This window comes from Suillus subalutaceus, assembly GCF_016647625.1.
Source record: "Suillus subalutaceus strain FC151 chromosome Unknown DFJ58scaffold_19, whole genome shotgun sequence".
In the NCBI taxonomy this organism is placed as follows: domain Eukaryota; kingdom Fungi; phylum Basidiomycota; class Agaricomycetes; order Boletales; family Suillaceae; genus Suillus; species Suillus subalutaceus.
In genome coordinates this window covers 308,669-336,417 of record NW_024540268.1, presented here as the reverse complement: position 1 = coordinate 336,417, position 27,749 = coordinate 308,669, and the positions used below count along the sequence as shown (strand labels likewise).

At 49.2% G+C, this 27,749-nt stretch overlaps 11 protein-coding genes across 11 annotated transcripts; 7 read left to right on the top strand and 4 right to left on the bottom strand.

Annotated features, from left to right (window-relative positions):
* Nucleotides 1-138: 138 nt before the first annotated feature.
* On the bottom strand, nt 139-3,901 carry DFJ58DRAFT_771421 (uncharacterized protein). Its single transcript, XM_041389147.1, has 10 exons — nt 3,728-3,901; nt 2,399-3,676; nt 2,051-2,349; nt 1,895-1,997; nt 1,756-1,837; nt 1,576-1,705; nt 1,173-1,523; nt 1,041-1,119; nt 882-985; nt 139-830 (listed from the first exon to the last, which is right to left on the bottom strand). Exons 1-10 carry the CDS (start codon nt 3,791-3,793, stop codon nt 263-265), a joined length of 3,060 nt encoding a protein of 1,019 aa, XP_041247467.1. The 5' UTR covers nt 3,794-3,901; the 3' UTR covers nt 139-262.
* DFJ58DRAFT_771414 (uncharacterized protein) lies at nt 3,890-5,809 on the top strand. The gene is made up of 5 exons (XM_041389146.1): nt 3,890-4,134; nt 4,189-4,244; nt 4,295-4,400; nt 4,453-5,566; nt 5,624-5,809. The coding sequence occupies exons 1-4, from the start codon at nt 3,961-3,963 to the stop codon at nt 5,536-5,538; spliced, it is 1,422 nt and encodes a 473-aa protein (XP_041247466.1). The 5' UTR covers nt 3,890-3,960; the 3' UTR covers nt 5,539-5,566; nt 5,624-5,809.
* A 164-nt stretch (nt 5,810-5,973) lies between these two features.
* On the top strand, nt 5,974-9,055 carry DFJ58DRAFT_166935 (polysaccharide lyase family 8 protein). Its single transcript, XM_041378986.1, has 12 exons — nt 5,974-5,996; nt 6,049-6,321; nt 6,375-6,487; nt 6,550-6,752; nt 6,805-7,083; nt 7,139-7,206; nt 7,261-7,393; nt 7,444-7,461; nt 7,509-7,552; nt 7,606-7,771; nt 7,823-7,906; nt 7,955-9,055. Exons 2-12 carry the CDS (start codon nt 6,095-6,097, stop codon nt 8,969-8,971), a joined length of 2,352 nt encoding a protein of 783 aa, XP_041247465.1. The 5' UTR covers nt 5,974-5,996; nt 6,049-6,094; the 3' UTR covers nt 8,972-9,055.
* Nucleotides 9,056-9,138: 83 nt separating this feature from the next.
* Nucleotides 9,139-10,083, bottom strand: DFJ58DRAFT_655300 (uncharacterized protein; the record flags this gene model as incomplete). Its single annotated transcript, XM_041381842.1, has 1 exon — nt 9,139-10,083. One exon carries the CDS (start codon nt 10,081-10,083, stop codon nt 9,139-9,141), a length of 945 nt encoding a protein of 314 aa, XP_041247464.1.
* Nucleotides 10,084-10,264: 181 nt separating this feature from the next.
* DFJ58DRAFT_771410 (uncharacterized protein) lies at nt 10,265-13,286 on the bottom strand. Its single transcript, XM_041389145.1, has 5 exons — nt 13,026-13,286; nt 12,968-12,994; nt 12,782-12,906; nt 11,713-12,679; nt 10,265-11,652 (listed from the first exon to the last, which is right to left on the bottom strand). Exons 1-5 carry the CDS (start codon nt 13,236-13,238, stop codon nt 10,447-10,449), a joined length of 2,538 nt encoding a protein of 845 aa, XP_041247463.1. The 5' UTR covers nt 13,239-13,286; the 3' UTR covers nt 10,265-10,446.
* Nucleotides 13,287-13,349: 63 nt separating this feature from the next.
* DFJ58DRAFT_724423 (NO signaling/Golgi transport ligand-binding domain-containing protein) lies at nt 13,350-14,230 on the top strand (the record flags this gene model as incomplete). Its single annotated transcript, XM_041385109.1, has 3 exons — nt 13,350-13,636; nt 13,698-13,894; nt 13,947-14,230. The coding sequence occupies 3 exons, from the start codon at nt 13,350-13,352 to the stop codon at nt 14,228-14,230; spliced, it is 768 nt and encodes a 255-aa protein (XP_041247462.1).
* A 950-nt stretch (nt 14,231-15,180) lies between these two features.
* DFJ58DRAFT_166883 (uncharacterized protein) lies at nt 15,181-16,401 on the top strand. Its single transcript, XM_041378982.1, has 2 exons — nt 15,181-15,437; nt 15,499-16,401. The coding sequence occupies exons 1-2, from the start codon at nt 15,270-15,272 to the stop codon at nt 16,312-16,314; spliced, it is 984 nt and encodes a 327-aa protein (XP_041247461.1). The 5' UTR covers nt 15,181-15,269; the 3' UTR covers nt 16,315-16,401.
* DFJ58DRAFT_166886 (uncharacterized protein) lies at nt 16,401-17,976 on the bottom strand. The gene is made up of 3 exons (XM_041378983.1): nt 17,818-17,976; nt 16,893-17,764; nt 16,401-16,841 (listed from the first exon to the last, which is right to left on the bottom strand). Exons 1-3 carry the CDS (start codon nt 17,873-17,875, stop codon nt 16,488-16,490), a joined length of 1,284 nt encoding a protein of 427 aa, XP_041247460.1. The 5' UTR covers nt 17,876-17,976; the 3' UTR covers nt 16,401-16,487.
* Nucleotides 17,977-18,617: 641 nt separating this feature from the next.
* Nucleotides 18,618-21,522, top strand: DFJ58DRAFT_724420 (poly polymerase catalytic domain-containing protein; the record flags this gene model as incomplete). Its single annotated transcript, XM_041385108.1, has 22 exons — nt 18,618-18,917; nt 18,975-19,029; nt 19,081-19,162; nt 19,213-19,315; nt 19,362-19,464; nt 19,518-19,535; nt 19,589-19,689; nt 19,743-19,771; nt 19,818-19,873; nt 19,932-19,978; nt 20,031-20,128; nt 20,182-20,218; nt 20,298-20,330; nt 20,383-20,419; nt 20,558-20,707; nt 20,761-20,811; nt 20,866-20,900; nt 20,952-20,963; nt 21,019-21,041; nt 21,092-21,205; nt 21,264-21,411; nt 21,460-21,522. The coding sequence occupies 22 exons, from the start codon at nt 18,618-18,620 to the stop codon at nt 21,520-21,522; spliced, it is 1,695 nt and encodes a 564-aa protein (XP_041247459.1).
* A 212-nt stretch (nt 21,523-21,734) lies between these two features.
* On the top strand, nt 21,735-23,547 carry DFJ58DRAFT_655234 (microfibrillar-associated protein MFAP1, Zn finger, CCHC type protein; the record flags this gene model as incomplete). Its single annotated transcript, XM_041381839.1, has 6 exons — nt 21,735-22,086; nt 22,154-22,310; nt 22,361-22,506; nt 22,556-22,839; nt 22,892-23,141; nt 23,195-23,547. 6 exons carry the CDS (start codon nt 21,735-21,737, stop codon nt 23,545-23,547), a joined length of 1,542 nt encoding a protein of 513 aa, XP_041247458.1.
* A 119-nt stretch (nt 23,548-23,666) lies between these two features.
* DFJ58DRAFT_864663 (RdRP-domain-containing protein) lies at nt 23,667-27,722 on the top strand (the record flags this gene model as incomplete). The annotated part of the gene is made up of 6 exons (XM_041394136.1): nt 23,667-25,419; nt 25,467-26,437; nt 26,493-26,565; nt 26,614-26,727; nt 26,779-27,378; nt 27,429-27,722. The coding sequence occupies exons 1-6, from the start codon at nt 23,854-23,856 to the stop codon at nt 27,720-27,722; spliced, it is 3,618 nt and encodes a 1,205-aa protein (XP_041247457.1). The 5' UTR covers nt 23,667-23,853.
* Between the last annotated feature and the right edge of the window lie 27 nt (nt 27,723-27,749).

The following is a 27,749-nucleotide window of genomic DNA, read 5'->3' as shown; positions in this document are numbered from 1 at the left end:
CTTATCCCAACCGCGACTAGGCTCTTCTGCCGTTGTACAAATCAATAGAAGGGCTCATATCCTTGTTTGCCGCCCGCGGTCGCTTTGCGGAGGTCGGACCAGCGTCCGACCACTCACCTGTCAAACTTTTGAAAACAGCGCGCTTGGCAAAACGAAATCTGTCCATTAAAGTCCTGTAAAAGCTCGCCTTCATTAAGATATCAAGCAATCATATAACGCATCGCAGCATCTCCACTTCCCTGACATCGCCTTCAAGGCCCTATCATGAAGCACGCGAAACAACAGTGCAAGGCGCAGTGGTAGAAGCACCGTCCATAGTTTTCTCCATCGGCTCCTTTGCCCCTTCACTAACACTCACTTCCCCTGGCTCAACACCCTTATCCTCCTCACATTCTATCATAACACCCCGAATAGTCCGCCGATCTTCATCATCCCCAATCCTCAAATTCGGAGCCGGCAACCCTGATGTGGCACCCTGGACCCCATCTTGCGCCTCCCAAGCGGTCTCAGGGTCCAATCTTACCGACGCCCGACCGATAGCAGAAGCGTTCCGCGAACGTAAAAATCCGGGCAGGGGCGGGAAGCCAATTGATAGTTTCGAATACCGAGAGAAGGTACTACCTTCGGTAAATGGTACAGTTGCCGTAGGCGTAGTCGAGCCGCTCTCGGGTGAAGTAGTACTCTCGGCCTCTACATCCGCAGGTAACTCACGCGGACTATGGTCAGCTTTTGGACTGTCTGGCGTAAGCACTAGGGCAGGAGGCAGCGAGTGTGCCCGTAGGGGTGTTGCAAGGCCAGAAGAAGCTGGTGAATCGAAAACTCGAGAGTTGCTTTAATAAACAGATCAGGTAGTGAGAACAGGTTGCAAAGCCTCGACTCACTTAGCGCTTGCACATTCACCATCAGTAAGTGTCAGGAGCAAGTTTTTCAGATTAGGTAGCGTGTGTCGCATATCCAGCGCTCGTAAATCGCGATCTGCCATGAGCTGCCACCGTCGGTAGGGTCAGATATCGACAGACATAGCCTACAATCGAGCTTACCATTTCGATATCTTTGTTAAGCAGGAACACACCATACTCAAATCGATATGTGTCAACGCCCTTCGAGAATAGAGGAAACCTAATTTATCCAGTCAGCTGATAGAAATGCAATGCACGAGGCATTAAGTTTACATTCTTGGACCAACCATGGCCGAGATGTTATCTCTGATCAGACTCCGACTCCCTATGCAGGTGATAGGATACGTGAGGCCCTTGCCCATATAGATGGCAAGGAGCTGTACCAGCTGGGCAACAAAACCTAATGCGGTGGCTACTGCATCTTCAGTCACTTCCTTGTGCGAGGCCAGCGACAATGGTGGCGCAGGCTCTGTAGAGTTGAACGGAATAGGTAACGGAACGGTGAGAATCGTAAATAGCAGCTCTAAAGAAGAAAGCAGTTCAATAGGATATACCCGTGACAGCGTTGAGATCAGGGACGTTCGTATAACCAGAAGACGAGCCCGAAGGATGTCAAGACACCGCCTATACATTTACTGATCAGCTTCTGCTCACGTTAGCACGAAGGAGGACAAACTTCTGCTCAGCAACTTCCACAACAGTCTGCCGGAGGTTGGCCTGGTCTTCAGCATACATCGACCTAGCAGTCGCAAGTATGTCTCTCCGCTGTTTTAACATCTTTCGGCGAGAAGCAATATCTCCGCGTACTATAAAGTAATAAGCACGGGATACATATCGGCAAGCGTAAGGGTCTCACACAGACATGTCCGTTCCAAGATCTCTTTCGCTTCAGATTGTCGATCTTCGATACGCGCTTCACGTTCCGAAGCCTCCCGATTCTATTGAATCTCATTTAGAACCGTTCGCGGGAAACAATCCGACCATAATGCACGCACCAATATCGCAACGACATCGTTGTCCAACGTGGTATCTATTTGCCGGATCACATCCGCAAGCGACTCCTCGTGGTCGACGATGCATGACCGGAGCGTAACGAACCTGAACGGCGATGTTAAAAGGAGCATAACATTTCAATCATAAGCTATACTGACTGAAGTAAATCTTGCAAACTCGCGGTTCTGGCATCTGCCCTGCGTGATCTGCGCGATCTGTTAGGCCGTTCAGAAGGCGTCCGGGTGAGATGAAAATGTGCCGGTGTAGCCTGGTCGGCAAAGTGTCCGAACTTCCGAATTCCTATCTCCGGTTCAGAGTTGTACGCAGACGGAGAAGGAGAGCGTGAGTGTGAATGGACTCTCGAAACTGAACGAGTTGACAAGTAAAATGTTTCTGCGCAAGTGGAAAATGTTATGAAAAGGGTGTTGGACGGGAGGCGTGACGGATGGGCCTCGAGCTAATGAAGCAATTAGAATCAAAGAGTGGACAGGCTCGATCACGCATACCTCAGGTTTCAATGGAACAAGGTCTGCAAGGGTGACATTCCATTGCTCGAGGACAGTCCACTCGGGTCCTTCTCTCGTAGGATCAGTCATTAACTCCTTCTGCTTTCCTTTGCCTTCGAGTGGAGCTCCGTCGGTAAAATGCCCACAAGTCTTCGCCCATAGCTCAATCTTCACCGTATCGGCACTTAAATCTGTCCACGGAGCAAACTCAAATCCTGACCGTGCATCAATCACGAAAGAAGGGTTCGTCGAGGGTTGGTGGATGGGTGATATGTAGTTTGGCACGGTGCGAAGCAGAGGTGGTTCTGGGGACGCTGGGGAAGCTGGAGGTGATGGCAGCTGGCTCGCTGTGAGGATGCGTGGGACAGAAGCCGAGGACTTATGTGTTTTAGGGACTATTCGTGGCGTAAGGGACGCTCCTGCTGTTCTGACTGGCGGTGTACCTTTTCTGAGGGTGGTGGAAGAGCGGATTGAGGAGGAAGGTTCCGGTCGGGATAATGATGCAGCCTTGGGGGCCTCCGCACTGTTCGGACGTGACGTTTTGGAAACTTTGCGCACATTTGCTACCGAATTAGGAGGTACAGGGTCATTGAGTGTGGAAGAGCGTGCGCGTGGAGCACTTTCAGCGTGAGTTCGTTGTATGGTGGGCGAGGAAGACGTGAACGGAAAAATATCTGGAGTGTCTGGAACAGTGATTGAAATGAAGGTCTCCACAAGACGGGATTGGACAACTTTCTCCAAGGTCCTCTGCGAATAATCGAAGAATAATGATGAAGACAAAACAGTAGTCAAGGTCGAAGGCGCCTGCGTATTCGAGGTCGAGGAAGGGGTATTAATATTGGTCGTAGATACACTGAGGGACGAGACCATGGAGCTGGTGCGTGCCCGATTACTGGGTTTTATCGTAGGTGTGGTAGCACTGGTTGAAATGGTGCGGGAGATGGCGTTGCTCCTTTGCGTGGGCTCTGCGCTCCCTCCTGAGAAACTTACTTTAGAGTGGGTTCTCCGACGACCTCTCCCATCGCCATTGTCCAGTATTGGTGCATGATCATCTATGCGAGCACTACGAAGGGTATTGACAGAGGTTGTGGAGATCCGCCGTGAGCGTTTTCGTGAAAGCGTTATATCAAGGTCGTCAGAGAAGTTTCCCAGAGGCGTGAATTGAGAGTGTTCAGCTGGGCGAGCGAGAGCGGAAGCAAATGCATCTCGGACAGGAAAAGGCGTTAGATTGCGAACTTGGATGGAACTTATATGACGCAAACGTCTTTGGAAACATTCCTGGTTGTGCGACGTTTAGGGAAGAAGGGCAAGGAATATCTATAAACGTACCTCGTGTTCGACGTTGACGCTGTTTGAGCTCGTCGTTGGCGCTATATCGTGGACGCTGTGTGACATATCCTGTAAGTATATAAGGTCAATGAGAGCGCTTCCGTCTATGTGACGAGTCGGAGTACTTGTCACTACTAGGCTATTGCTTGTTCAGACTTTCCAATTTGGTGTAACATATCAAGCTTTGACCCGTTTCACTGCCTTCAGATCAGAAATAGCACAGAGCGCTTCTCATGCCGCCAAAACCAAAACAACGTAAGGTTGTAAAGGCGCCAAAAAGCGCGTCTTCCCAGTTCACAGAGTCAAAAGACGCTTTATCAGTCTCTGCCATGCCTCCTCCACCCGTGCCACTCAAAGCCATGGCCATCCTCGAGCCTGAAATGAATGCGCTCATGGATTGCTTAAAGGTAAGTTATAAACCTTTTAGATTGCGACTAATACTATTCAAGTCTTTTTGATAGAACGCGGTGGTAAGAACCGGTCAAATTTATTCCTTTCATGCCGATTCCCGAAGACTGTGTGTGGCTCAATAGTTGTCAACTATCACAGCGTACTAACTATCCGCAGTGGTATTAACAAATATGCTCCATATCCACCACGTTCTTTGACAGATTCACTCGGACGTGAGGTCGAAAAATTCGATCAACTTTATGATGCGATGGAATCGCGTTTGGTGAGTTACCACCTTCTTCAAATCGAGGTGCGTCTTCCAATAATGTCCAAAGCTTCGAGCGATCGCTGTGCTAGAACGAGACCTAGCCCGTGAGCAACGTCGCGATCGCGAAGCCGAGAATGCCGCGATTGCCACCCGCACTCGTTCTAAATCCACATCAGAATCTCCAACCACACGCAAAGTTCCTTTACCTCCACTGGAGGCCAACACAGATGTCGTCATGGGTCCACCAGCTCTTCCGGTTCAAGCATCTCCTCCTCAAGGTCTTGCGAATCCTACTCGCCGCGGATCAACTATTTCCCTATCATCCCTGCACCGCCCTCCATTCCCTCTCAAACTAGACCTCTCCTCATCCTCCCTCCGAATGTCCGCAGAAGAAGCCGCTTTATTTTCCCAGAGTTTACCCTCTCCAGTATCCCTTGCGCCCAAATCAGCTCGTCCTTCAGCTCAAACGGAGTTAGACCTCATGGCTGCATTTGCGTCCGCAACTGCCGGTTCTTCACAACACGTTGACATTGACTTAACTGTCGAGGATGATTCTCCTCTACCTCCCATCGACGCGTCCCTAGGAAATTCAGTAGACAAGCCAATTGAGCTCGATCTTGACTCCATCGACATGGAAATGTCAACCATGACAGACCTTTTTGGAGATGGAACTGAAACAGGTTCGGGAGAGAACAGTGGGGTAGAAGGCATATTTTCCCCTGTCGTCCCTGATTCCGGGGCTTCAAACCCCGCAAAAGAGTCTCAAGAAGGCAGTCTTGACATGGAAATGCTCGGCGCACTATCAGCAGTGGATAACAACAACCACAGCAATGACGTGTTCGGACCATCAGATTCTAATGGGCTGGAATCTGCACAGCATTCCACGCTTGGCGTCCAGAGCGCGCATCCTGGAAATGTTGCGCCTTCCCCCAGTGCAATTCTCGCAAGCTTCGCTACTTCTCAATCAGATGGGACCAGTCACCAGCTTCCGGGTGGGGACAACAATTTCGATTTGTCCACTCTTGATCTTGCCAACTTCGACCCTACCTTCTTCCATCGGCCCACAGATATAAACTTGATGGATATGGACGCGTTGCTGGATTCCATGGGTCAGGGCGGGGGCAACTCTGATGGGTCAAAACCATCATCATGAACTCATCACGAGTAGCTCTTCACTTGCAGTTAGCAGCTTGCCTAAACCTTCCAAGTTAATGATGACATAAGACGTGATTCTACAGCGAGCTATCGGAATGGTCCAAGACAAGCTTTTGTTCATATCGCTAGCCACCACTTATCCTAATGAGTGACCTTCTTACCAGTTAGCCACACCCGTTGATTCACACATTTCGTCACCTCACTCTAGAACTCGTAAGTGTATAAAATAAAATAATGTCCGGGCTCGATGTTACAGCAGTAGAACCAAAGCGAGTCTCCGCGGACGGTCATGGTGGTCGTTCGTTCGTTCGTTTATACTTCCCTGTTGTGCGTAGCGAACCTTGCGGAAGCAACAGAAGGCCTTCATGGCCTTCAAGTTCCTGGGTCCTCTCATCGACACGTAGCTCGTCATCTAGGAAAGCCGAGGCAATTCGGTCAGCCACCAAAGGTAGCGAGGTCAGTCTGATGCCGCGTCTTCTTCCAGTGGTGTATAACGGTGCAAACGAAGACATGCATCTGAGTCTTCTGCTTCGCAAGCATTCAGTAGCAGCGGAATGTCGACGTTCGGATCCAAGGCGGTCGCGACGCCTTCGGCGTCTCTCATATCTTCCCCAGGTGTTCAATCTACGAGTTCTATCACGTCCGCCACAAGCGCACCTGCTAGCAATCCAACCCAAGCACTAAATTCAAGCACCTTACAAGACATCGCCATCATTCACTCTCGAAGATTGGACACAATCATAGACAGCATCACAGGCACCCCGAGTGATATAGCAACTTGGTTCGTTGCTCTCGCCAAGCTGCCCGAGTACGCTGAAGCCAACTCCGTTTCAGGATCGCAGATCTTCAGGGAGATGGTAAATGGCCAGACTCTGACATCGATTACACAGCTGGCTGTGATGGTCGGAGAGCAAGCTGGCCAGCTGCAAATCATTGGGTTCGCATCAGTCAGTTGCCCGACACCCAACTTGATGTGACCCACACTCAGTGTACACATCCTTCTCCACAGGAACGATGGCTGCTGCTTGGCACGGGGGACTCAAAGGCTACGATCAATACGTCAACAGTTCGACGCTATTCACTGCCATAGGCAACGCCATGAACTACTGGTTCGATAATGACTTTACGAACGTCGGCTGTCTCGTTGAAGGAGGCACCGGCAGCTGTCCATGCGGCACACCTGGTTACTGGAACACGAACTGGTATTCCAACGTGCGTCTAAATATTGATACCAGCTTCCCGAGGCCTGATGATATTGCCACAGGTCATCCTCATCCCCGGTCTCGTTGCAGAGTCGTGTCTTTTCCTCAACGACACCCTGACACATACACAATTAGGCAACTGCAGCAATATCTCTCTACGTGCGTATGGCGCGTTCGATCACGGATACAGCTTTGAGGCTGGAGCAAACATTTTGGACATGGCCAAAACCGGTTTGGATCAAAGTCTTCTTGTGTCCAATGTTTCTTTGCTCTCGGACGCGTACAGGAGAGTTCATGACACCATCGTCGTACAGGAAAATATCAGCATAATGGCTGATGGAGTAGGTATTCCAGAAGTCCTAGTGTATTCGATTTCTGAACGAATATCTTTGATAGATCCAATCGGACGGCTCCTTCAGTCAGCACCGCGGGTTACTTTACAATGGAAACTACGGGAATGACTTGTACGCACGCATTTTCGTTTCGTTTTGTGTGCATGTTTTGAATTTACTGGATAGCACCAACGACGTTCTCATTTTCGAAACCGCAGCAGCCGGGACTGCATTCGCGGCTGGCATTAAGGCGAGGGCTGCCCTCGAGACATTGATCGATGGAAACCAATGGATGATAAATTTTAATGTCGAAACACAGGTTCGTGCATGAATTTTCTGCCCCAGCAAAAGCTAAATGGTCATTTTAAGGTGTTGCACTGGGATCTTGTAAGTTTCAGCTACGATTACTGACCATCTCTCATGGATACATGTAGAGCCCAGTGGGTCGCTTCATAAGCTCACCAGTGGCCGCCGGCCAGTAGGTAGTCGGTTTTTGATGCAGTCCAACCTCATTGACCTCCTTTGACATAGAGCAAGTTCTGGTATCCTAACGAACTTCTCAAAGGTGGAAGAGCTTGGCGAGCAATGGAATTCGGACGTTCTCGTTAACTTTGCGAGAAGTCTTTCGTCGAACACAACCAATGCAAACGCGGGAGGATTACTCGGAAACCGTATGTTCTATAACAATGATTACATGGTAGGCCGACCAGTACCTAAGCACCCTAAATTCAAATTCAAAAACTCCTAGGTTACTCGGGGTTCTGGCTATGTTACATCTCTCAAGATGTACTCAACAAGAACCCGGAATACAGAGTGTACGAACTCACAGAACGTGAGTCCTTGCCCCCCCCATCAAAATTATCACACTTACCCCCTGCAGCTTCTTGGTTTCCATCTCGCCGACGGCGTCGTTTACACATACCTCCAAGGCGATGAGTATGAAGATATAGCCGCGGTCTGGGACTGGAACCTCATCCCAGGTATCACCGTCGACTACAATGCCACGGCCCTCGACTGCCAACATACCAACTATATCGGAAAGGAAGCATTTGTCGGTGGTGTCAGCGATGGACAAGTCGGCGTCGCAGCCATGCGTTATACCAACCCTATGACCGGGTCCTTGTCGTGGCAAAAGACATGGTTCTTCCTCGAGGACGACATTCAATACGTGATGATCGCCAACATCTCCTCAAAGACGGATGCCCCTGTGTTTTCTGTTCTCGACCAAAGACGTTTCAGAGGGCCTACCGTATTTGTCAATGGTATGGGGACTCTCGGGGGGAACTTCACAGACCCCCACACTCTGTGGCACGGTGACGTCGGGTACGAGTTCCGAGGAGCTAACGAAGCATATGAACTGTCCCTTGAATGGGGCAAAAGGACAGGTGACTGGTCCAGCACAGGTATATTTTCTGGTCAAGAAACAGTCAACTTGTTCGCTGCTCGGTTGCACCACAAAGACCTCAGCGCCCCCATCTCCTATGCTGTTTACCCTGCAGTTGATTACGGCACATTCGCTCTCAAACACGCATTTACTCACTTGACGGAGGTCCAGAATGACGCTTCTGTGAGCGCTCTTTTGGATGAAGACCACTACACTGTCTTTGGTGTCTTCTGGGACGCAGCGGGCGGTTCGTTCACATTCACCGACGAGGTTTACGGATCCATGAAGATCGAATCAAGTGCTCATGCCGCTTTCATCTACCGCATAGACACGGGTAACATCACTGTGGTTGATCCCTCACGAATGTCATCGCACTTGACCCTCAAAATTTCCGTGGATGACGGACTGGGAGGGCCTTGTGAATGGGGAGGGGAGAGCAGTGTTACCGTGCATTTTGACCTGACTAGCAGCGAGTTGGCAGGCAGTAGCATCAGCCAGATCCTAAATTATTGATGAGAACTCTCTACATACATATCTGCATCATCAACATATACTTACCTTCTCGCACATAGATATTGCTGGTCATTAGTGCACCTGGATACTCATCATGTCATACCCCAATTATACGCTGTTGTGTTTCGAGTCCACCTGTTCGAGATCAAGCTACAGTGATAATAAATCTATACAGTCCCCGTCAATAAATACTTATCCAGCCTCTTCCGAAGAGGATGTCCGTCGCGTACGCCAGTAACACGCATTGCGTTTGCAAGTTCTGCCACTAGTCTCCTCCTCTCCTCCACATCCACATCTTGCTTTTCCAGCAACTCCCTGACAGCTCTCGCAAGGCGCCCTTTTGGTAAATTTGGAGCGTTCCCATTATGAGCGCCTGGCTTCCTCCTTTTATTCCCTTTCAATTTGGGGACAGCCAGCAGAGGTTCCATAAGTTCCGTTCTAAACCGTCGAAGCGCCAGCGCAGACAGTGTTACGACACGGTCAAGCGGACTTGCCGCCTCCGCACACGACTCAGCATGCGCAAGCTGCTCGCTCGTCCCCCCTTCATCCCACCCCCACTTCTTCAATTCCTCCGTCCGCCTCTCCTTCAACTTATTCGTAACCCTCTCTTTCGTGTCCCCGTCCTGTATAGCCTTCGCAACAGCATCAAAAATATCGCTCAGAGTGAGCCAGCCTCTGTCTTCGTCAACGGCGCGTTTCACATAGTGTCTGTTCACATAATTGAGGAGACGGTTCACGGAGTGTGCGCCAGCGGCATAGCGGTTGAAACACGGGACGATGTACTGTATCAGAGATGAATCATCCTCTGGGGCCCCGAGTAACAGTTCCCGGGCGACTTCCGCATAGTACTTGTCGATATGCTCATACAAATCCGTCCCGCTTGGTGTAAGTCTTTCGCGCTCCTTGTTATTGCTGACAGCTTCAACTTGCATAGTGAAATAGTTGTAGGTTGCTGTGTGTATACCCATGTGGTATGAAATGTCGATAACGGGCGCTTTTTCAGTCAAGTTTGTGGGCGAGCGGACGATGTGGTTTAGTGCTGGTAGTAGATATCCCCAGAGGGAGGATAGAGATGCAGAGGGATTAGCACTGCCTGCAGATGGATTGGGCATTGGCGGCAGGAGCACCATAGGCTCAACTTGCTTGCCTTTGCCTTTGGACATGATCGCAGTTCGGATATAAAAACTGAAGATCTGACACCCGGTCCCTGTCAGTCGGGAAGCCGCCCTGGTGTCGGAAATCACGTGATATTCGCCGAAGTTCTACCGCTTTGACATTGGCAGGGGCCACCGGGAAACAGATGTCATAATGATCATTAGCATAACTATTAAGTAGATGCACTGTTCCATACCGGACGACGATGGAACAATGCTGCTAACTTAATACATGATATATCGGAAGGAAATATACGTATTGATAGCAAATATAGCAATGTACATAAGAGAAACGCCTCATAAACCCAGGGACGACCCGAACTAGACGATGCCCAGAACAATGGTGGCGCGAAGGCTGCTCATTCTTGGGGCTGGAATTATCGGCTTGGCAGGTTGCCCGTCAGGGCCAACCTCTAGGTGCTCAGTCCGCAAGGAGCTCGACTTCCAACCCCAGCTTTGACTGACTGAAAACACGTCCGGAACGCTCGTGAATCGCGTAATAGATGAACCAGTAGAGCTGGCACAAGAGATAGTGAAGTAAGCTGCAACAGCAGGCCGGGGGTCGCGATATGACTGCACTGGAGCAATGGGAGGCGATGTAGCCGGAATGGTGCTCGGAGAAGAGGTAAAGGACGTAGAAAGGCCGGATGATGTCGGTGGGGATGAACCAGGCGTCGTGCTTTGTGATATAGGGTGAATGGAGGGGGAATAGTGCGTAGCCATAGAGGGTGAGGACTGCGATGCAGAAAGTAGTGGTAATGATGGCACTCTGTTGTTGTGTGTGTGTCCTGTACGATTGAGTGACAATGGCGCCGAAGCGGCAGGGATAGGATCGATGTTCGATTGTCGGTGAAGATAGATTCCAAGCTGAATCCCCTTCTTCCGAATAACTTGCACGTATACATTGAACAAGCTTCCTGCGTACCAAATCGTCTGTGAATGCAAGCGGGACTTCTCCTTCAGTGCGTCGATATCCCAGAACTCCACTGCAAATCTGAATGGAGGGTAGGGTGACCACCGCGCTTTACCGGTTGCGTCAGATGCTATACAGCCTGATGCGGTTTGTCTGTTTGACTTAAGACCGAAGAAATCAGCCTCAGTAGTTGAGGCACGAACAGGCGCCTTGCTGTCTGTGCTCGGACTTGACAATGGTGGAGGTGATTCAAAGAGTTGGTCCATAGAAGCACCTTCGATGCTCCCACTATCGCCAATGCGTACGGATGAATCGTGTCCGACGGGATAATATGGCTTGTCTTTGTCATCTACTGAGTTTAGTGAAGGGTTCGAAGCCGGCAGTCGAGCAAGAATCTCGGCAGTCGTAATGGACAATCCAAGTTCCTTCTCTCGCGAAGGTGGAGGACTCAAGGATGGAGATGATGGAGGAGAGGTTGGGTTTGGTTTGGTTGTAATTTGACATCGAAGTAATGACTGACCCCAATGAGCTTCCTGTAAAACATAAAGGGGAACAAATGGTCGACCAGTGGTAGGAGAGATATGCTGCGATATTGCAATGATATCGTCCATGAGCTTTAAGTCGTAAGTCAGTTTTTGCCACAAAGAACGGTTAAAAGAAATATCTTTACTTACCAGATTGGTATAGTAGATGCCTTCACGGAATAACATTTCCCAGTCTTTCTCCTCCTCTTCATCAATACCCTGCCGTCTCCTAAGCTCGACGATAGTGCAAGCCATATCGTATCGTTCTTTCTCCCCTTTCACAAACAACAAATCGGAGCCTAAAATCTGTCGCACCCACTTCGAGTTTAAGCCACCCCTTGCCCAGATGACGGGAGTTACATGCGGTTCTGGTACGGTAGGCTCACTGGAAGGTGAAGGTTTGGCAGGCATCGTATCGGCTCTCTTGCGCGACGACACGTTTTGCGCAGGAACGGGAACTGGGGTAACAGGGAGTCCTGGACCACGAGATGCTTTCTCTTCGTAAATAAGCATATCCGCGCCCCACCTGGCGATCCAGCATGCCGCGGCCTCGCCAATCTTGTCTGATAACAGTCCATAATGGAAATGAGGTTCGCGGATTGGCCCATCGCCTGGCTCAGATTCTACCTCATCAGATTCAGCAGGATCCTCCTTCTGTACATCTAGATCCAATAATTTATCGGACAAATCATCGGCAGGATCCTGCTTGGTGCTTGATGTGCGTAGAGGAGAACACGGTGTACTAGATGCGCGACTCTCGGAGGTAACTAACTGTGCAATGTTCTCCAAGCCCACCGCTGCTTCGGCTTTGCGGTCAGGATGAGCTTCGATAGCTTTACCAATAGAGAAATTGAGGTAAGGAATGACGGTATACGGTCCGACCGTGTTCATGATGCAGTTGACGGCCTGCGATGCCATGGAGGGTATAGAAAGGTAGACTGCTGTGGCCAGAAGTGAGAGCAACAACTGAGGGCTGGCAGTATGATGCCCCTTGGGTGTATCGAAAGGTATAGGGGGGCCAGAAAAGGAAGGAGTAAGTGGATGAGATGTGCTTGGGATGAGGGATGTTGGGACATATAGGGGCGGACCACCACCATATAGTCGTGCGACGCATATCCTGAAAGTTGTCAATCTAAGGTCGCAAGGTACTTGTGAATAACCCACTCAAAAGCTGAAAAGTCATGAGTGTGGAGCTATCGATATCCATGGAGGTTAAAACGCACCTGCACGAGTGATGTTGCGGTCATCGAAAATAAGGTCAATTTCCTCAGGTCCTCGTAGACGGCTACGTGGTTTGGGTGAGGACTCGAGGAAACCTGCTGTGAATAGCGAGCTGAAGAACTCCTGCAGGTGGTAAGTTAGTAAGCAACTTAGCCTGGAGACGAGAAACGAGCGCTTTACAAACCGACTGTATGAGGACTACTCTGTGCAACTTGTAGATCGCTTCCCATGTGCCAGCGGACATGCAAAGAGACATCTGCAGTGCGAGACTCTAGTAAAGAGTTATAGATGTGTTGCTGTAAATCGACAGAGGAGAATGCTACAGTGTTCATAGGCGGGCTGCCACTGCGTCTCAGTCTATGGATATTATGGGGGGATGAATAAAGGTCTGGGAGAGAAGGAGAGGCGTGTAATACACGAGCTGAGGAAGCCTCTGAAGTTGTTAGGAGTGTCATGATTATGTATCAGGAGGACACTCCACTGCTGAGCTGACTTGGCAGACCGCCAAGCACGTAATTACAGCCGAAAACTGCAAGTCACGACTCACTAGTCGACCTCATTCCACCATGCAACAGCCTCATCCTCGTTTTTCTGTTCTATCTGGTTCTTCGCTCTCTTCTGCAGAACATCTTTCTCCAACTGCAAGCTCAACACGTTTCTCTTTACCTTCTGCGACATCCATAAACACCGCTCTTGGCACACCAAAACCAAGCCTTAGACCTAATATTTACGACAGGAACCTTAATAAAACACGGACATCAGAAGTCTCTACTTCTGCTTTCGCCTTCCTTTTCTCTGAGGTTGTTCAATATACTCAGAAACGCGTAAGTGGGATCAATGATCTCGAACGGCGGTAAGTCCAAATTGCACTTATATTATGTTCCCTTGAATAAACTTGGTGTGGCGGGGCTCAGATTAAACACCCTCGGTTATCGCGCCGGAACTCGAGTCCTTGAGCTCATGGTCTGGCGGGCAGAGTCGTCATCCAAAGCCCCCAAACGAGAAATTCGTTTTCTACCTGCTCTCATGTCCATTCACACACAGGTGTGGAGAGCAGTCTTTGGACGCCCCGCAGATGCAATAGAGAAGAGCGTTGAGAATGAAGATGAATGTATGATCACTTCATTCGTCTTATTGGATTGCTGACTGATTTCCGTCTCAAGACATGATCATCGACAATGATCCTCCGATCGAACGTCATATATCTGTACCTAAAGATATGAACCAGCTTAGCTGTTCTTCATTCACTGCTGGGGTCGTAGAAGCCGTCTTGGACGGACTAGGATTGGCAAGTATTTCATTCTCGGATAACCTCTGTACTGATATGTGCGCACAGCCTGCACGAGTGACAGCTCATCATACCCCTACACAGCAGTTTCCGTTGCGTACGACTATACTCATTAAACTTGACAAGTCTGTACTGGAAAGGGAAGAAATCCTCAAGTGAACATGTACTGCAGTCTTCCCATGTTCCATCCTCTCATCACGAAGCACGATAAGTATTGGTGTGTAACCGATCAATAGCAATACCCCATACTGAGAAACCTGCAATGATAGCTCATCATTGAATAAGTTGCTGCCCCTTCACGGGTCCAGCCAGAGGAATGTATTCAGATCCATATCGTGACTCGAACTACCTCACAATCATCAGCAAAGAGTCCAAGAACATCATTCGTACAGCTCCTCGAGCATCCAAACTCGAGCAGATCTGCACGAACATCGTCAGAGATTGTCTCAAGGCTGCATTTTACTCCCTTTCGTTCAGCACCTTGTTCATGTCAACTTGGGGCGGCAAGAACCATATCATCAACAGAATTATCGTTCCAAGATCGCTCCGATGGTTCGTGTCCACCAAACACACCATGCCGAGTTTGATTACGGGTTGAACGTCAGGTGGAGGTGTAGACAGCTTGACCGTTGCATTTTCTCGTTTCTGACTTGGTTCGGGGCGTTCTCGGACCCAGTTATGGTCTTGTATTCTCGAAATTGGTTCCTAAAATGCATAAACGAAAGGAGACAATGGAGCAAGACACATCGTTGGCTGGCGGCTCCCTTTGATGCCTTAGGATGGTATGCCCTCATTTGGCACTATATCGAGCCGTTGTGGGAGAAGGTGAGAAAGATAATCAAAGAAGATACTCGAGAGACAGCTTGGCAAGGGACAATAGCGAACGGGCACCGAGAGTGCCATTGCCGAAGGAGAAGAGGTTGTCGAGGAGCCAAATGGACTGCGTCCTTGACTGATCAGCTCATTGATGATAGTTTTTTTTCATAGCTATGTACTGGCATGCATGCGGTATATCTCTGTTTAATTGGTAAAGTCTTATCAAGCTTATCTCAAGCCAAGTCGACCGCTTGAGGCAGGACGTCCATAATAATAGGCACTATCATGGTCTTCTCGACTGATAGTACTAACACGGAAGAAAGTGTCGATACGCTTAATTCTATTTGATCCAAGACATCTACTGATCTTGATAAGATACTCGATGGTTTTGATTCGCAGCATTGATGTATCACCTTCCATGGTGAACTGCTCATGTGCATGGGCATCAGACTATCAACAGCTCAGTAGACTGTACCACTGCCCTTATACAGGTGCTGTGGTCACGAGAACAACCACTTTGGACGGTTTTGAAGAAGATGAAAGCCATACTGTACGTACTGCAGACAAGGTTCCAATAACCTTCCATATGTCTGACGAGGTTGATCGCTCAGGTAGCTTTTATGAAGGATTCTCTTTCGTCCCTCAATTCGTACGGGTATTCCCCCCATCCATTGCACAAATATCTCGCATGGATTCGGGAGTTCTTAGGAGAAGGACCGTCTCCCAAACCGTTCATAATCAGCATCACGGAGTCTAGCGCCGAGAGGCTGTCTGAAATGTTAGTTGCGATACAACAGTTCCGCGCGTCAAATTCTACATGGCGTTCCCGCATCGCTGTCGAGTTTAACTCCAGCTGCCCAAATATCAAAGACCATCCTCCACCCTCATACCACCTCCCTTCTCTCAAGCCATATCTTGACGTCTTCGCAAAGGCCTTCCAGGATGACTCAACGCTTACAATCGGGCTCAAGCTCCCGCCGTATATCATAGCAACCCAATTTCGTGATGTCATCGAATGCATTTCGTCTTACACCCGCACCGATTCTGATAGCCCCACAAATCCAATCGCCTACTTCACGTGTACAAACACTCTCGGAAACAGCCTTGTCTTTGCTGATCAGACCCCCACCCCAGATCCAGAAGCAAAGACGGGCATGTCCCGGTTTGCCGTGCCTCCAGGTTTGGGTGGGCTCGCAGGCGAGGCTATTCATTCCCTCTCCCTAGGGAATGTGTACACCTTTTCACGACTTCTTGCGGAGTCAGATGACCCGGCGATGCGGGAAATTGTCATCATTGGCGCTGGGGGCGTGACATCCCCAGAAGCTGTTCAGCGGATGAATCGTGCCGGTGCCCAGATTGTAGGTTGTGCGACCTTGTTGGGAAAAGAGGGCGTCAAAGCCTTTGAGATCTTGTCTAGAAACTTGTGAATAGGTTTGTTGTTGGTAAAGATTACATTTCGACATCTGTATGTCCATCCACGATGGTTCGATGTGTATCAGAGTAAAGCTAAAAGGCTACAGATGAATGCGAGAGTGATTAGGATGGATCTAAGGCGTTTGTTGGATTGAGTGGAGTAATGGTATTGCATCACAAAAAACGTTCAGTAGGATGGAAAAGTTGTGTACAAGTGAGACGAATTGGTATCATAGCACGACGTTGAAAATGTGTCCCATGAAAAGGCAGAAAAGTCTGGAGGGGAGGGAGTAAATGCGGAGATATTGTCGCCATCGTTCTTATCTGTGTAGTCTATGAACAAGGTTGAAGGGTCGCTGTAAAGTGCCACAGGCAGTGGTGAGAGCCTGGCACTTTGGTACAGAGGATAAAAATCAGGCTGGGTAAGGAGCAATGGGTGCGTGGGAGAAGTACTCGACGTTGGTTGATTGGTATCATATGGTGCTTGGTAAGGCTGCTCGCGACATTCGTGGGATTTTGTAATGGTCTTGACCATAGTGAGCTGCATGGAAACGATGAGATGATATCAAATATCGAGAGAAAATATGCGCACCGGTGGAGAAAACTGAGTGGCACCTGTAAAGTCGTAGACCGAAGGACTAGTTGACTTGGTAGTAGGTGGTAAAAGAGGGCTGCGGAATGGTTGTATCTCGCATGCGTCAAAGTCACCTTCACAAGGAGGTTGTATGTCCTTGGATGCTGACCAACTTCTTGGATCAGGGGATGATGTGGAAGTTGTGGCTTTCATAGTGTCGTCGATTTCCTTGACTGCGACCTCAAGTTCTTCGCCATGCTTGCCTGCAAGAAGGAGTTCGGCGACTTGCTCGCAGCGTCTCTTGTCTTCCGTGCCATTCCTCTGAACTTTTCGTTTGGTAGGCTTTTTGGCGCGCAGGACAGGATGAAACCTGTAATTTGGGTACTTCATCGCATGGACGGCCTTCTCCGTTGCAGCCTTATTACGCCAAACCTGTTTCTCTGATTCGGAGAGGCGATTCCAACAGTGGGCGATTATGCGCGTGATGTGTCGATTGTCACGTTCAATATTCGTTCCGATTTTCTGTGCGGCAGAGAAAGCAGAGCGGAAGAGCATGAAAGCATTGCGCGGACGTGGGACGTGATCTGGATCTTTGCTACGCGAGTAGCCACGAGAACATGGTATAGGCATGCTCGCAAGAGCGGCGGAGGAAGGAAAGGACGATGGGAAGGGAAGTTCGGAATTCAGCTTTGCAGAATGTATATCTGGTGCCGAGGAAGTGGAAGCATATGAGGAAGACACTGATTCTGGAGGAGAAGGTATGCGCGTCGATACTGACTCAACTCGGTGCCATTGAAAATCAAGGGGGACCAGAGGACTCTCAAATTGGGGAGGCGATAAGAAATTATACGCTGGATCACCGTTATGATCCAAGAGATCTGATGTATATGCTAAACTATCAGTTCGAGAGAGCGAAAACCACCACAGGGTTTATTGTACGCACCGTAAGATGAGATGGAGTTCAAATCGAACTGAACAATGTGCGCGTCAGGAACTGGCATCTCAGATGGTGGGATCCAAGTAGGGTGTTAAAGTGTTTGGAAACCATAGTATCGATATCAGCCCTTTATAATCAGGACTGTAATATTGGAGGTGGCGGAACTTGGAGGTGAAATTAATGCTCACACTTTCACAATGTCACATCGTGATATCCGAGTCTCCATTTGAACCGACATCCCTCGTTGTGATCACAATTAGTGTCCGCTTATAGAATATGTGATATCTAGTAAAGTAGCGTTCGCTAGATGCCGGGGGCACGTTGCACATCGAGTGTAAGGGTCATCACGCATTTGGCAAGGGCCAGTGAGAATTTCTGCTCCACATTGAAGAAGTCCGGGAATGGGGCCGGTCTTGATCAGATCTCTTTACTCTCTAGAAAGCCATTGTAGCACGTTTTCACCGTGTGGTCCGGATAATGCCGTTCCATGAAAACATATAATCAAGCCCAGGGACTTGTGTGATTTGTTTCAATGGACTACAACGTGTACTGAATATTCCAGAAGATGGCACCAGTAATTCACGTTTCGGTCTCGCCACCGAGACAGCGCTTCTAAATCAGGAACGACCCCTATATCACGTGATAGGGCAGGTGTCGGGATATGACCATATACGTGTTCAGGGCGGTGTAGAGCGTGGTCATGGCACCGTTCCACACGCGCTCACTGACTCGACGCGGTGATAGGGGCGCATTATTAAAACACCTCCGTTCCACTCTCATTATTTGTTTTTCTTCCCAAGTTTGCCATGCCTCGCAAGAAAGCTGTCCCCTCCACCAATGTTGCAGACATTGCGAAGCCAGTGTCATCGCGGTCCACTAGGGCTGGCACGAGGCAGGCAGCAAACGCTGCAGCTGCTCCTACTGCAGTTTTAGCAAAACCCGTATCCCAGCCAGCAAAACCCGTCTCCAAACCAAAATCGTCCAAGGCGAAGCGCGTCCGCAACGACGATGAGGCAGACTCGGATGTTGTCCCTTCTAAAATTGCCAGGCTGAACAAGGACGATGACACCAGTGACAATGAGGCGGATAACGAAGTGAAAAAGATGGTGAGTATCGGATGCCCCGTGGTTTATACAGCGAGATGCTCACCTCTCAATTTCCAGGTCACTGTTGTGAAACGAGGTGCTGCTCCGGTAGACCCAATGTCTGGCCTCGTTAGTAAGTCTTGTATGTATGCGTTAAGAGCGTAGAAATGACCGGAATGTCTAGACACACATCAAGTTTACTCGAGTGCTGAAAGTGTTTGGGACGCAATGCTCAACCAAACAGAGGTTGGCTCTAACAAAAATAAGTGAGCACACGCGTGCATGAAGAATTTTTTATTCTTATCCAAGCACATAGATTCTATGTGATACAACTCCTGCATCCTATTGGAAATGACGCCCAATCCTCCCTCTACACGCGTTGGGGTCGCGTTGGTGAGAATGGTGCAAGTCAAATCAAGGTTGGTCCCAGCATTTGGATTTTGCACCAGGAACTGATTATACCAGGGACCATGGCCGTCTTCTTCTGCTATTATCGAGTTTAAGAAGCAGTTCAAGTCGAAATCCGGCGTTGCGTGGCCCCAACGCTTTGGCATGGTGGCTGCGAAGGGTAAGTGAATGTTTTCTGGCAGTCCAACCCTCATATGAACACCGGACAATCAGGAAAATATACATGGTTAGGTAGGTGCATTCGTAGGTTCAAACGCGATGGTGTGACCTGATATATTCTCCAGAGCGTGTATTCGAGGATGAAAACAACAAGGCGGAAAGCAGTGGCAGCAACTCTAAGGAAGACGAACCTGTTCCGGATTCCGAGTTACTACCTGAGTTGCAGGTAATTCAAGAAAAAAATCTCCTCATCTGCGCTAATACAACCAATTATGGCAGGCATTCTGCAACCTCATTTTCTCATCCAAGTAAGTGGCGTAGCCTAAATCCTCAGCTCCCAACTGATCAATCTAGACTCATCGATGCTCACCTGTCGTCGATGAATTACGATGCCAATAAGCTTCCCCTGGGTATATCACGTTCTTTGATGTGAGTAGGTCAGCTACTTACAGTCTTGCACCAAACTAGGCAAACTCGCAAAGTCAACGATTCTCAATGGATTTGCGGCATTGAAGGTTCGTTCATCACCAGGAAAATATTTGTCTAGAGTCAATTAAACGATTTCAGAAACTTGCAGAAGTGGTCGAATATCCGGATGGCGACATGGCGAAGTCTCTGGGTGGCTTCCAAACCGCCTGTGAAACGCTTACTTCGGAATACTATTCGTGCGTCAAGTGGAAATGTAATCGTTCATTGCTCTGATGCGAGTTTCTGGCAGCATCATCCCCCATGTATTCGGGCGCACGAGGCCCACTGTAATCAGCAACCAGGAATCTTTTGAAAAGGGTAATACACCCGACTTCTTCACCATTTTCATTGCTTACATTTACACAGGAACTAAATCTTGTCGACGCTCTGGGTGACATGGTATGCGAACCGTATTCGTGCATATTCATTTGCTCACCACACGTCATCTCAGGAAATCGCCCATAAACTCATAAATACCTCCACCAACTGTTGACGACGACGGGAAGGCACTTAACCCGCTGGACGCGCACTTCCGTTCGCTTGGTCTCAAATCGATGGACCCTGTCGTTCGAAACAGCTCGGAATTCAAGGCTCTCACACGTTACATCTCCGACACGCATGGACAGACAGCATCACTTCAGGATCGGAGGTTGTACATGCATTTAGAGTGGAGAGGGGCACAGAGACTTCCGCATGGCTCGCGAAGGGGTACGATAAGCTTCCTGCTGGTGATCGGATGCTCTTGTGGCACGGTTCTAGGACGACCAACTTCGCTGGTAAGAAGTGTGCGAAACATACCGCAGATCATGGATTCACTGCTTTACTTTAGGTATCCTTAAACAGGGCCTTCGAATCGCCCCTCCGGAGGCGCCTGTTACGGGTATGCTTGCTGAAGAGTTATTCTACACGTACAGTGTACTGACGTACAACTCAGGCTACATGTTTGGCAAAGGTGTCTACTTCGCGGATGTGAGTGACTTAGTATTCTTATTTCATACCATAAACTAACCTGTTTCCTAGATGATGTCAAAAGTAAGTTCGGAAGGGCATTCCTGAGTGTCAATTTTCAATATCCGTCCTATTTCAGTCTGCAGGCTACTGCTATGCTAGGTGAGTAATGCGGCATTCTCGAATGGCGTCTCACTAAACTTGATGGATAGTTTGAGTAATCAAATTGGCGTGTTACTCCTCTGCGAGGTGGCTGTAAAGCCGTTCCTCGAGATGAACGATGCAAATTACACTGCCAATGAAGATTGCAAGAAAAGCAAGAAGCTGTAAGTGCAATCTTCACTTGTTCCGTATGCATGCTTCTCATGCTGTTCGTGACGCCAGGGCGACGAAAGGGGTAGGGACGACACAACCTACCAATTGGCAAGATGCTGGTATGGCGCTTGGCCACAAAGAACTTGAGGGCGTTTACATGCCCAAGGGAGAGGCATCGATGGTCAACCCCCCTGGTGCCTTTCTTATGTACAACGAGGTTCGTGATCGCGGCAAAACGTTCCCGCGTTAGCTCACATTTCGCTAGTACATCGTCTATGACCCATCCCAGATCCGCTTGCGGTACCTGCTCATGGTAAAGATGCATTAAATCAGGAAATAGTCTCACTTTTCCCCTGTTTGGAACTACTATACTTGATGGTTTCTCGTAGACGTGAATTCATTGATTTCCCTTAGCAAGAGTCCAGAGCTATCGAAAGAAGATTTGATTCCTTTGCATAGTGTTGCCGTCTTCGACAAAGAGATAAATGAAGATTATTTGTTCCTATTTACGCGTCCATAATAACTCTCGTCACGGTCATCATGTCAACTATACTTGCGACTCAAGTTCGCAAACACGCATCAAAGCCAACGCGTGCGGCAGGCAGATATTGGAAGGGTAAAGCGCCGAAAGGAGCTGCTGAATTTCCATCCGACTCAGATGAAGACGATGAGGAGCAGCTCGAGGTTCAGGAAGAAGGAGACGTGCTCATTGGTGGGGAGCAAGACATCGTCGAGAATGATGAGGACGAGGAAACGACGCTTCCAGTGAAGATGGGACAGGGCAGAGTGGTGAAGACTATGAATCTTACTCTAAAAGATGTCAATATCTCGAAGGAAGGCAAGGTCATTGTTGCGGGACGAGAAGAGTCTGGACGGACCAAACTGGAGGAGGGTGCGTGCCATAGTCTTGGTCTGACTCATTTTCGTGCTTAATGATGCTATAGATCTCGTGTCGGAAGAGGAGTCGGAGGAAGCACCGGATGAAGAAGAGGAAGAAGAGGATGAGAGCGAGGTATGTTTACTTAAGGCATATACTATTTTTTTGAATTATCTCCAGTCTAGTGAATCTGAGGAAGAAGTTTCAAAGCCATTATTCCGACCTGTTTTTGTTCCGAAGTACTTTTCAAATACACTTTTTGTTGAGTCACTTATTCACGTTCCTACAGGCGAGGCCGAGAGACGATTGCTGAGCGTGATGCAATAGCTCTGGAAGCCGAGGAAGTAGAGAAGCGGAAACAAGAAACTGCTGAAGAACGGAAGAAGCAGAGTCATGACCTTGTCGCAGAAAGTATACGACGAGAACTATTGGAAAGTGCGTTCTTATACATCCGTCGCGATTGTTATACTCACATACTTTGAAGAGGAGAAGGAAGAGATAATACCTGATGTGGATGATACGGACGGTGTGGATCCCACTGGGGAATTTGAGGCTTGGCGGCTGCGAGAGCTTGGACGAATCAAGAAGGAAAAGGAGGAAGAACTTAGACGTGAAGAGGAAAGGGAAGAGATTGAGCGGAGACGTGCCCTTCCAGAAGAACAACGTTTGAAGGAAGATCTTGAACGGGCTAACAAGCTACGAGAGGAGAAGCCTAAAGGCCAGCAGAAGTTCCTTCAGAAGTACTGGCATAAGGGTGCTTTCCACCAGGTATGTCACCTTCTTTCATCTGTGTCGTCCCATCATTTTACACGTTAATTAGGATGACGCAATCCTCACACGACACGACTACACAGAGGCAACTGAGTCTACGGTGGATGTCTCGATGTTACCCGAAGTCATGCGAGTTAAGAACTTCGGTAAACGCAGTAGAACCAAGTATACCCACCTTATGGATCAGGACACGACACAGGGGAGCGGAGGTTTTGGAGGCGCCGGTTCTGTACAAACAGGGGGTCGATCCACAGAAGGGGGTGGTTGTTTCTTATGTGGCGGTCCGCATCTCAAGAAGGGTGAGGACATGCGTGTTGAGGGGTCCTCCTATCAGACTCAAAATTTTTGGCAGACTGTCCTCAAAATAATCAATTACCTCCAGGGGCCCGCAGTTCTTTAGCGTCTGGTGCTAACGCGGCCACTGGCAGATCACGCGCATGGGGCGAGCAATCATCGTGGCGAGACCGGCCCGATGATAGAGTTGATCGTCGCCGCTCAAAGGAGGGAAAGCCAAGCCGGGAGGACTTCACCAGTGACGATAGATCGCGGGAGAAGAATCACGATTATCGCAATTCTGGCACTGGGCGCCGAAGATCACGGTCAAGGTCACCTTATCGCAGTCGTTTAGGCCATGATAACAGACGGAGAACGCCGCCGGAAAGAGACCATGATGGTTTTAGGGAGAAGAAGCGGCGTCTGGACTAATTTTCTACCTGATCGTTTGGTACATTGCCCTAATACATATACGTTATATATTGAGTCATCATTGGTAGGAAAGGGTCTGAAAGGGTTCCGCAGCATTTCACGTGTATAGCATGCTGTGATTTATTAATATCTTTAATCAGGAGTGACTCGCAACACTTATATACTAGTACTGCCGATGCAGATGGCCAGCTGATAGCAATCATCTTATCCCAATCATATCCCCGTTGATACCAATCGCACAAGGTGATTACTGGCCAGTGAGCGATCCCAAATCATCCCACCTTGTATTAACCTGGACTATGTTAGATGGATATTTTTTTGAGAAACATCGCCTTTGCAGTTACCCAAGAAGATTTGACACTCGAATTCGCTAAGATTCTTCACAAACCCCCATTCCCATCCGATCCACTTCTTAATTTTGAAATCCAAATATTCTACAAGACACACCCAAATGGAAAGCGAGGCATCCTTGCTCTCCCCACAGTGGATGCTGGCATCACTCTCTTGCGTGCTTATGGTGATACAGGGCTTGTCGTCAAAGGCCGCCAAATCCTCCTCAGCAAGAGCACGCAACCGAATAACAATGCCCGTATTTTGAGGTTGAATACTGTTCCTTGGGTTGACCCAGTGAAACTGCGAGAGGAGAAGGAAAGGCTTCTACAGCAATCGAGGCCTTTCCAGCTCCTTCGCTACTCATTTGGACGCTTCACTCGGGATGGTTCTTTTTCTTCGGAATTTAGCCTTCCTGGCACTGCAAATGTCTCCTGCGATCTAGAGCGTCGGCAAGTACGCTTCACTGTCACGCCTTATGATGGGAATGACGACCTCCTTTGGACCTCGACGTCCATTGCGTCTTATGCACAATTGAAAATCGCAGCATTAGTGGGTAACCAGGATGATGATACCCACATTCTTTTCATTCGTGCCGATGCGCCCCCGGTGTTCTCCATGGATAATGACATCGGTGGACTTGGACTTACAAGCCCTCGACGTCTGCCGGGCTTGACGCATTACCATCCCATGCCTCCCGGCAGCCATAGTCTGATGCTGGTATTCAGCAGCCAGTCAGATGCGGATACATTCATGTTCGCATGTCGCAATCGCCTTCATCTGCGGTACTCCCCAACGCCCCATGTTCGGATCCATGACCACACTTCCAATAGCAGCCCTGTCGAGGAACTCCACGAATTTCTCTCCGAGATACCATACGAGCTCGGGTTCCAGGTGGAAAAGACCGTTGCAAATTTTGTTTTTACTCCAATGGAGGTATTTTCGCTGAAGGAGGCGATTGTCTCGTTGCACACTGAACATGGCCCTGATGCGCCAGAAATTTTCCAGTCCTTTGCAACCGAGTACGAAGGACACAACGCGGGTCGTAGACCACGCCGCAAACGCCGGGCGCAGTGGCATACCAGCCAAGAAGATTTAACTTCTCTTCTTGGCCAAGTAATCCACGAGTTCACTAGAGAGCATCAAAGGCCCCTCCGTCTTCTAGCTCCGGCACCGCAGAGTGGGGTATACCAGTCCTACCATCTTATCCTAACGCCAACACGATACATCTTAGAGGGACCTCTCCCAGACCAGTCCAATAGTGTCTTGCGCAAATACAAAAATCACGAGTGCTTCCTGCGCGTTACTTTTCAGGACGAGAATCGATCCAAGCTTCGTCGGGACCTAGAGTCTTCCATCACCGACCTTCTGAAGGAGCGTTATCGCCCAATTCTACTCAAAGGCTATCGCGTCGCTGGACGTCAATTCCAGTTCTTGGGATATTCAATGAGCGGTCTCCGAGATCATTCGGTGTGGTTTATGACACCGTTCACGGATGACAGCGGGACACTGCTGGATGCAGATGCAATCCGGCGCAACCTGGTGAGTCGCTAATGACCCTGGTCGATTTTACCGAACGCAATTGTTAGGGCGATTTCTCGAAACTCGTCAACCAACCCGCTCGCTTGGCTGCAAGGTGGTCTCAAGCCTTTTCTGGCACTGATCCGTCTATTACACTTCTTCCCGAAGAAATCGATTATCACTATCCTGACAGAAAATCGCCCTCTGACAATGTTATGACAGATGGGTGTAGCCCCATATCTGTCGGGCTTGCAAAGGACATATGGAAGTCTTTGCAGAAAGGCAAGAGGCGACCCGCCAAGCTACGCAATGTTCCATCCGCTTTCCAATTTCGTCTCGGTGGTGCCAAAGGCATGGTCGTCCAAGATCCGACAATCGAAGGCAACCTCGTTCGCCTTCGTCCATCGCAGATTAAATTTGATGCACAGGAGAACCTCACTTTTGACGTTCAATCGACATCAGCGAAACCAAAAGCGATGTTCCTTAATCGTCCGCTCATCGTACTCATGGAGTTCTTAGGAGTGGACACCAGTCGAATTATTGAACTGCAGGACGACGCGATTGCCAAAGCTCAATCCGTCCGATCGTCATCCCTTGATGCCTCGAAAGTTATCCAGCAACACGGACTGGGAGGATCATTCCATCTATCATCTCTCTTCAGAAATTTGTCGTCCATTTTGCGGCTGGATGTTGGGAATACGGAGGACGAATCGTCTCAGTCACGGTGGACAAGCGAGCTCATAGAAAGCTCCCTGCATTGCGCCGAAACGCAGATCTTGCGAGAGCTGAAGTATCGCGCACATATAGAAGTGCCGGACTCGTATACTTTGCTTGGTGTTTCCGATGAATGGGGCTGCCTTAAGGAGGGAGAAGTTTACGCAGTCGTGTTTGATGAAAGGACGGGATTGAATGAGCAAATCCTGGGCGATGTCGCCGTAACCCGCAGCCCGCAGATTCATCCAGGCGATCTGCAGGTTGTGAGGGCCGTACACCGCCCAGAGTTGGCGCACCTGAAGAATGTCATTGTGTTTTCGTGCGAGTAAGTCTTGTTTGATGGCTCGCGACAAACGCACGCTGACTCATATCGTCGACAGGGGTCAGCGAGCGCTTGCATCATGTCTAGGTGGGGGTGATCTTGATGGCGACGATTTCAACCTAATCCGTGATGTAAGCCTGAAAATTTTAATACATTCAACATGTCTGAGCATTCTGTAGTCAAAACTGCTGCCAACGCATTACGGCGAACCCGGAGAGTATCAGGCATTACCCATCAAAAGGACAGAAGCCCCATGTACCATCTCCGATGTCGTGGATTTCGTATTTGACTATGTGAGTCTCATTCGGATTTTCAATACCTGCAAAATTAATTATGAAATGTAGATCGAGGCGGACCTTGTCGGTCTCATCGCCATACATCATCTCAGGTTTTCTGACCTGGAGGATCCAGGTTGCGCAGAGTGTATGGAACTCGCGAAATTGGCCTCACACGCAGTCGATTTCCCGAAGAGCGGCACTCCTGTCAACTTTACCCAACTTCCGAGGTTCAAGTCGAGGAATCAACCCAGGCCTGATTTTCTTGCCAAAGAAGGCGCTGATCTCCACAGCGACCAGTACTACAACAGCAAAAAGCTGCTTGGACAACTCTACCGTCGGGTGCCAGTGAAGAAGTGGATTCCTCAAGATTGGAACGAGGACTACTCTCCATCTGATGGAGCCCGTGTGGAGGACGCTCTCTCACACGTGAGCCTCCGTAATCTCGGTCTTTCGGGATTACCCGAATCAACTCAAGAGTTAGTCGAGGAGATGACATATCTACTCGAAGCATATTGTGACCAGCTGCTGGTGATCGGGCAGTCGCACACAATTTTGAAAAGCAAGGACAGCCACGTTTCGGAAGCGGAATTGGTGAGCGGGACTATCATGGCAAATTGGTCCGACCATCATCGTCGGCGGGACGCAGTCACTGCGATGAACTTGCAGGTAAGCTTAGTGCTCAACATGTGCCACAAATTCTTAAACGATAATCTCAGACGCATGAGCTCGTCCGTGCGGTCAGGGCAGAGCTCCTGGTTAAAGATTTGGCGACGACGGAGACAGAGACGTACGATGAAGAAGAAGAAGATTATGATGACTGGACCTTCCGCGAAGAATTTGATGACACGGAACAGCGAAGTATGGGAGAAACGTTCAAGCGCTCTTGGGCAGCGTGGTGCGTTGCGGAAGATACGCTTGAGAAAGAACCGAGGATGTTTGGAGCTCAGAGCTTTGGTTTAATCGCTCTGGGCAAGATGCTCGAGATTGTGAAGGCATCTTATATGATGTGAAGGATCGAGTACCAGAAGCTGGCCTTC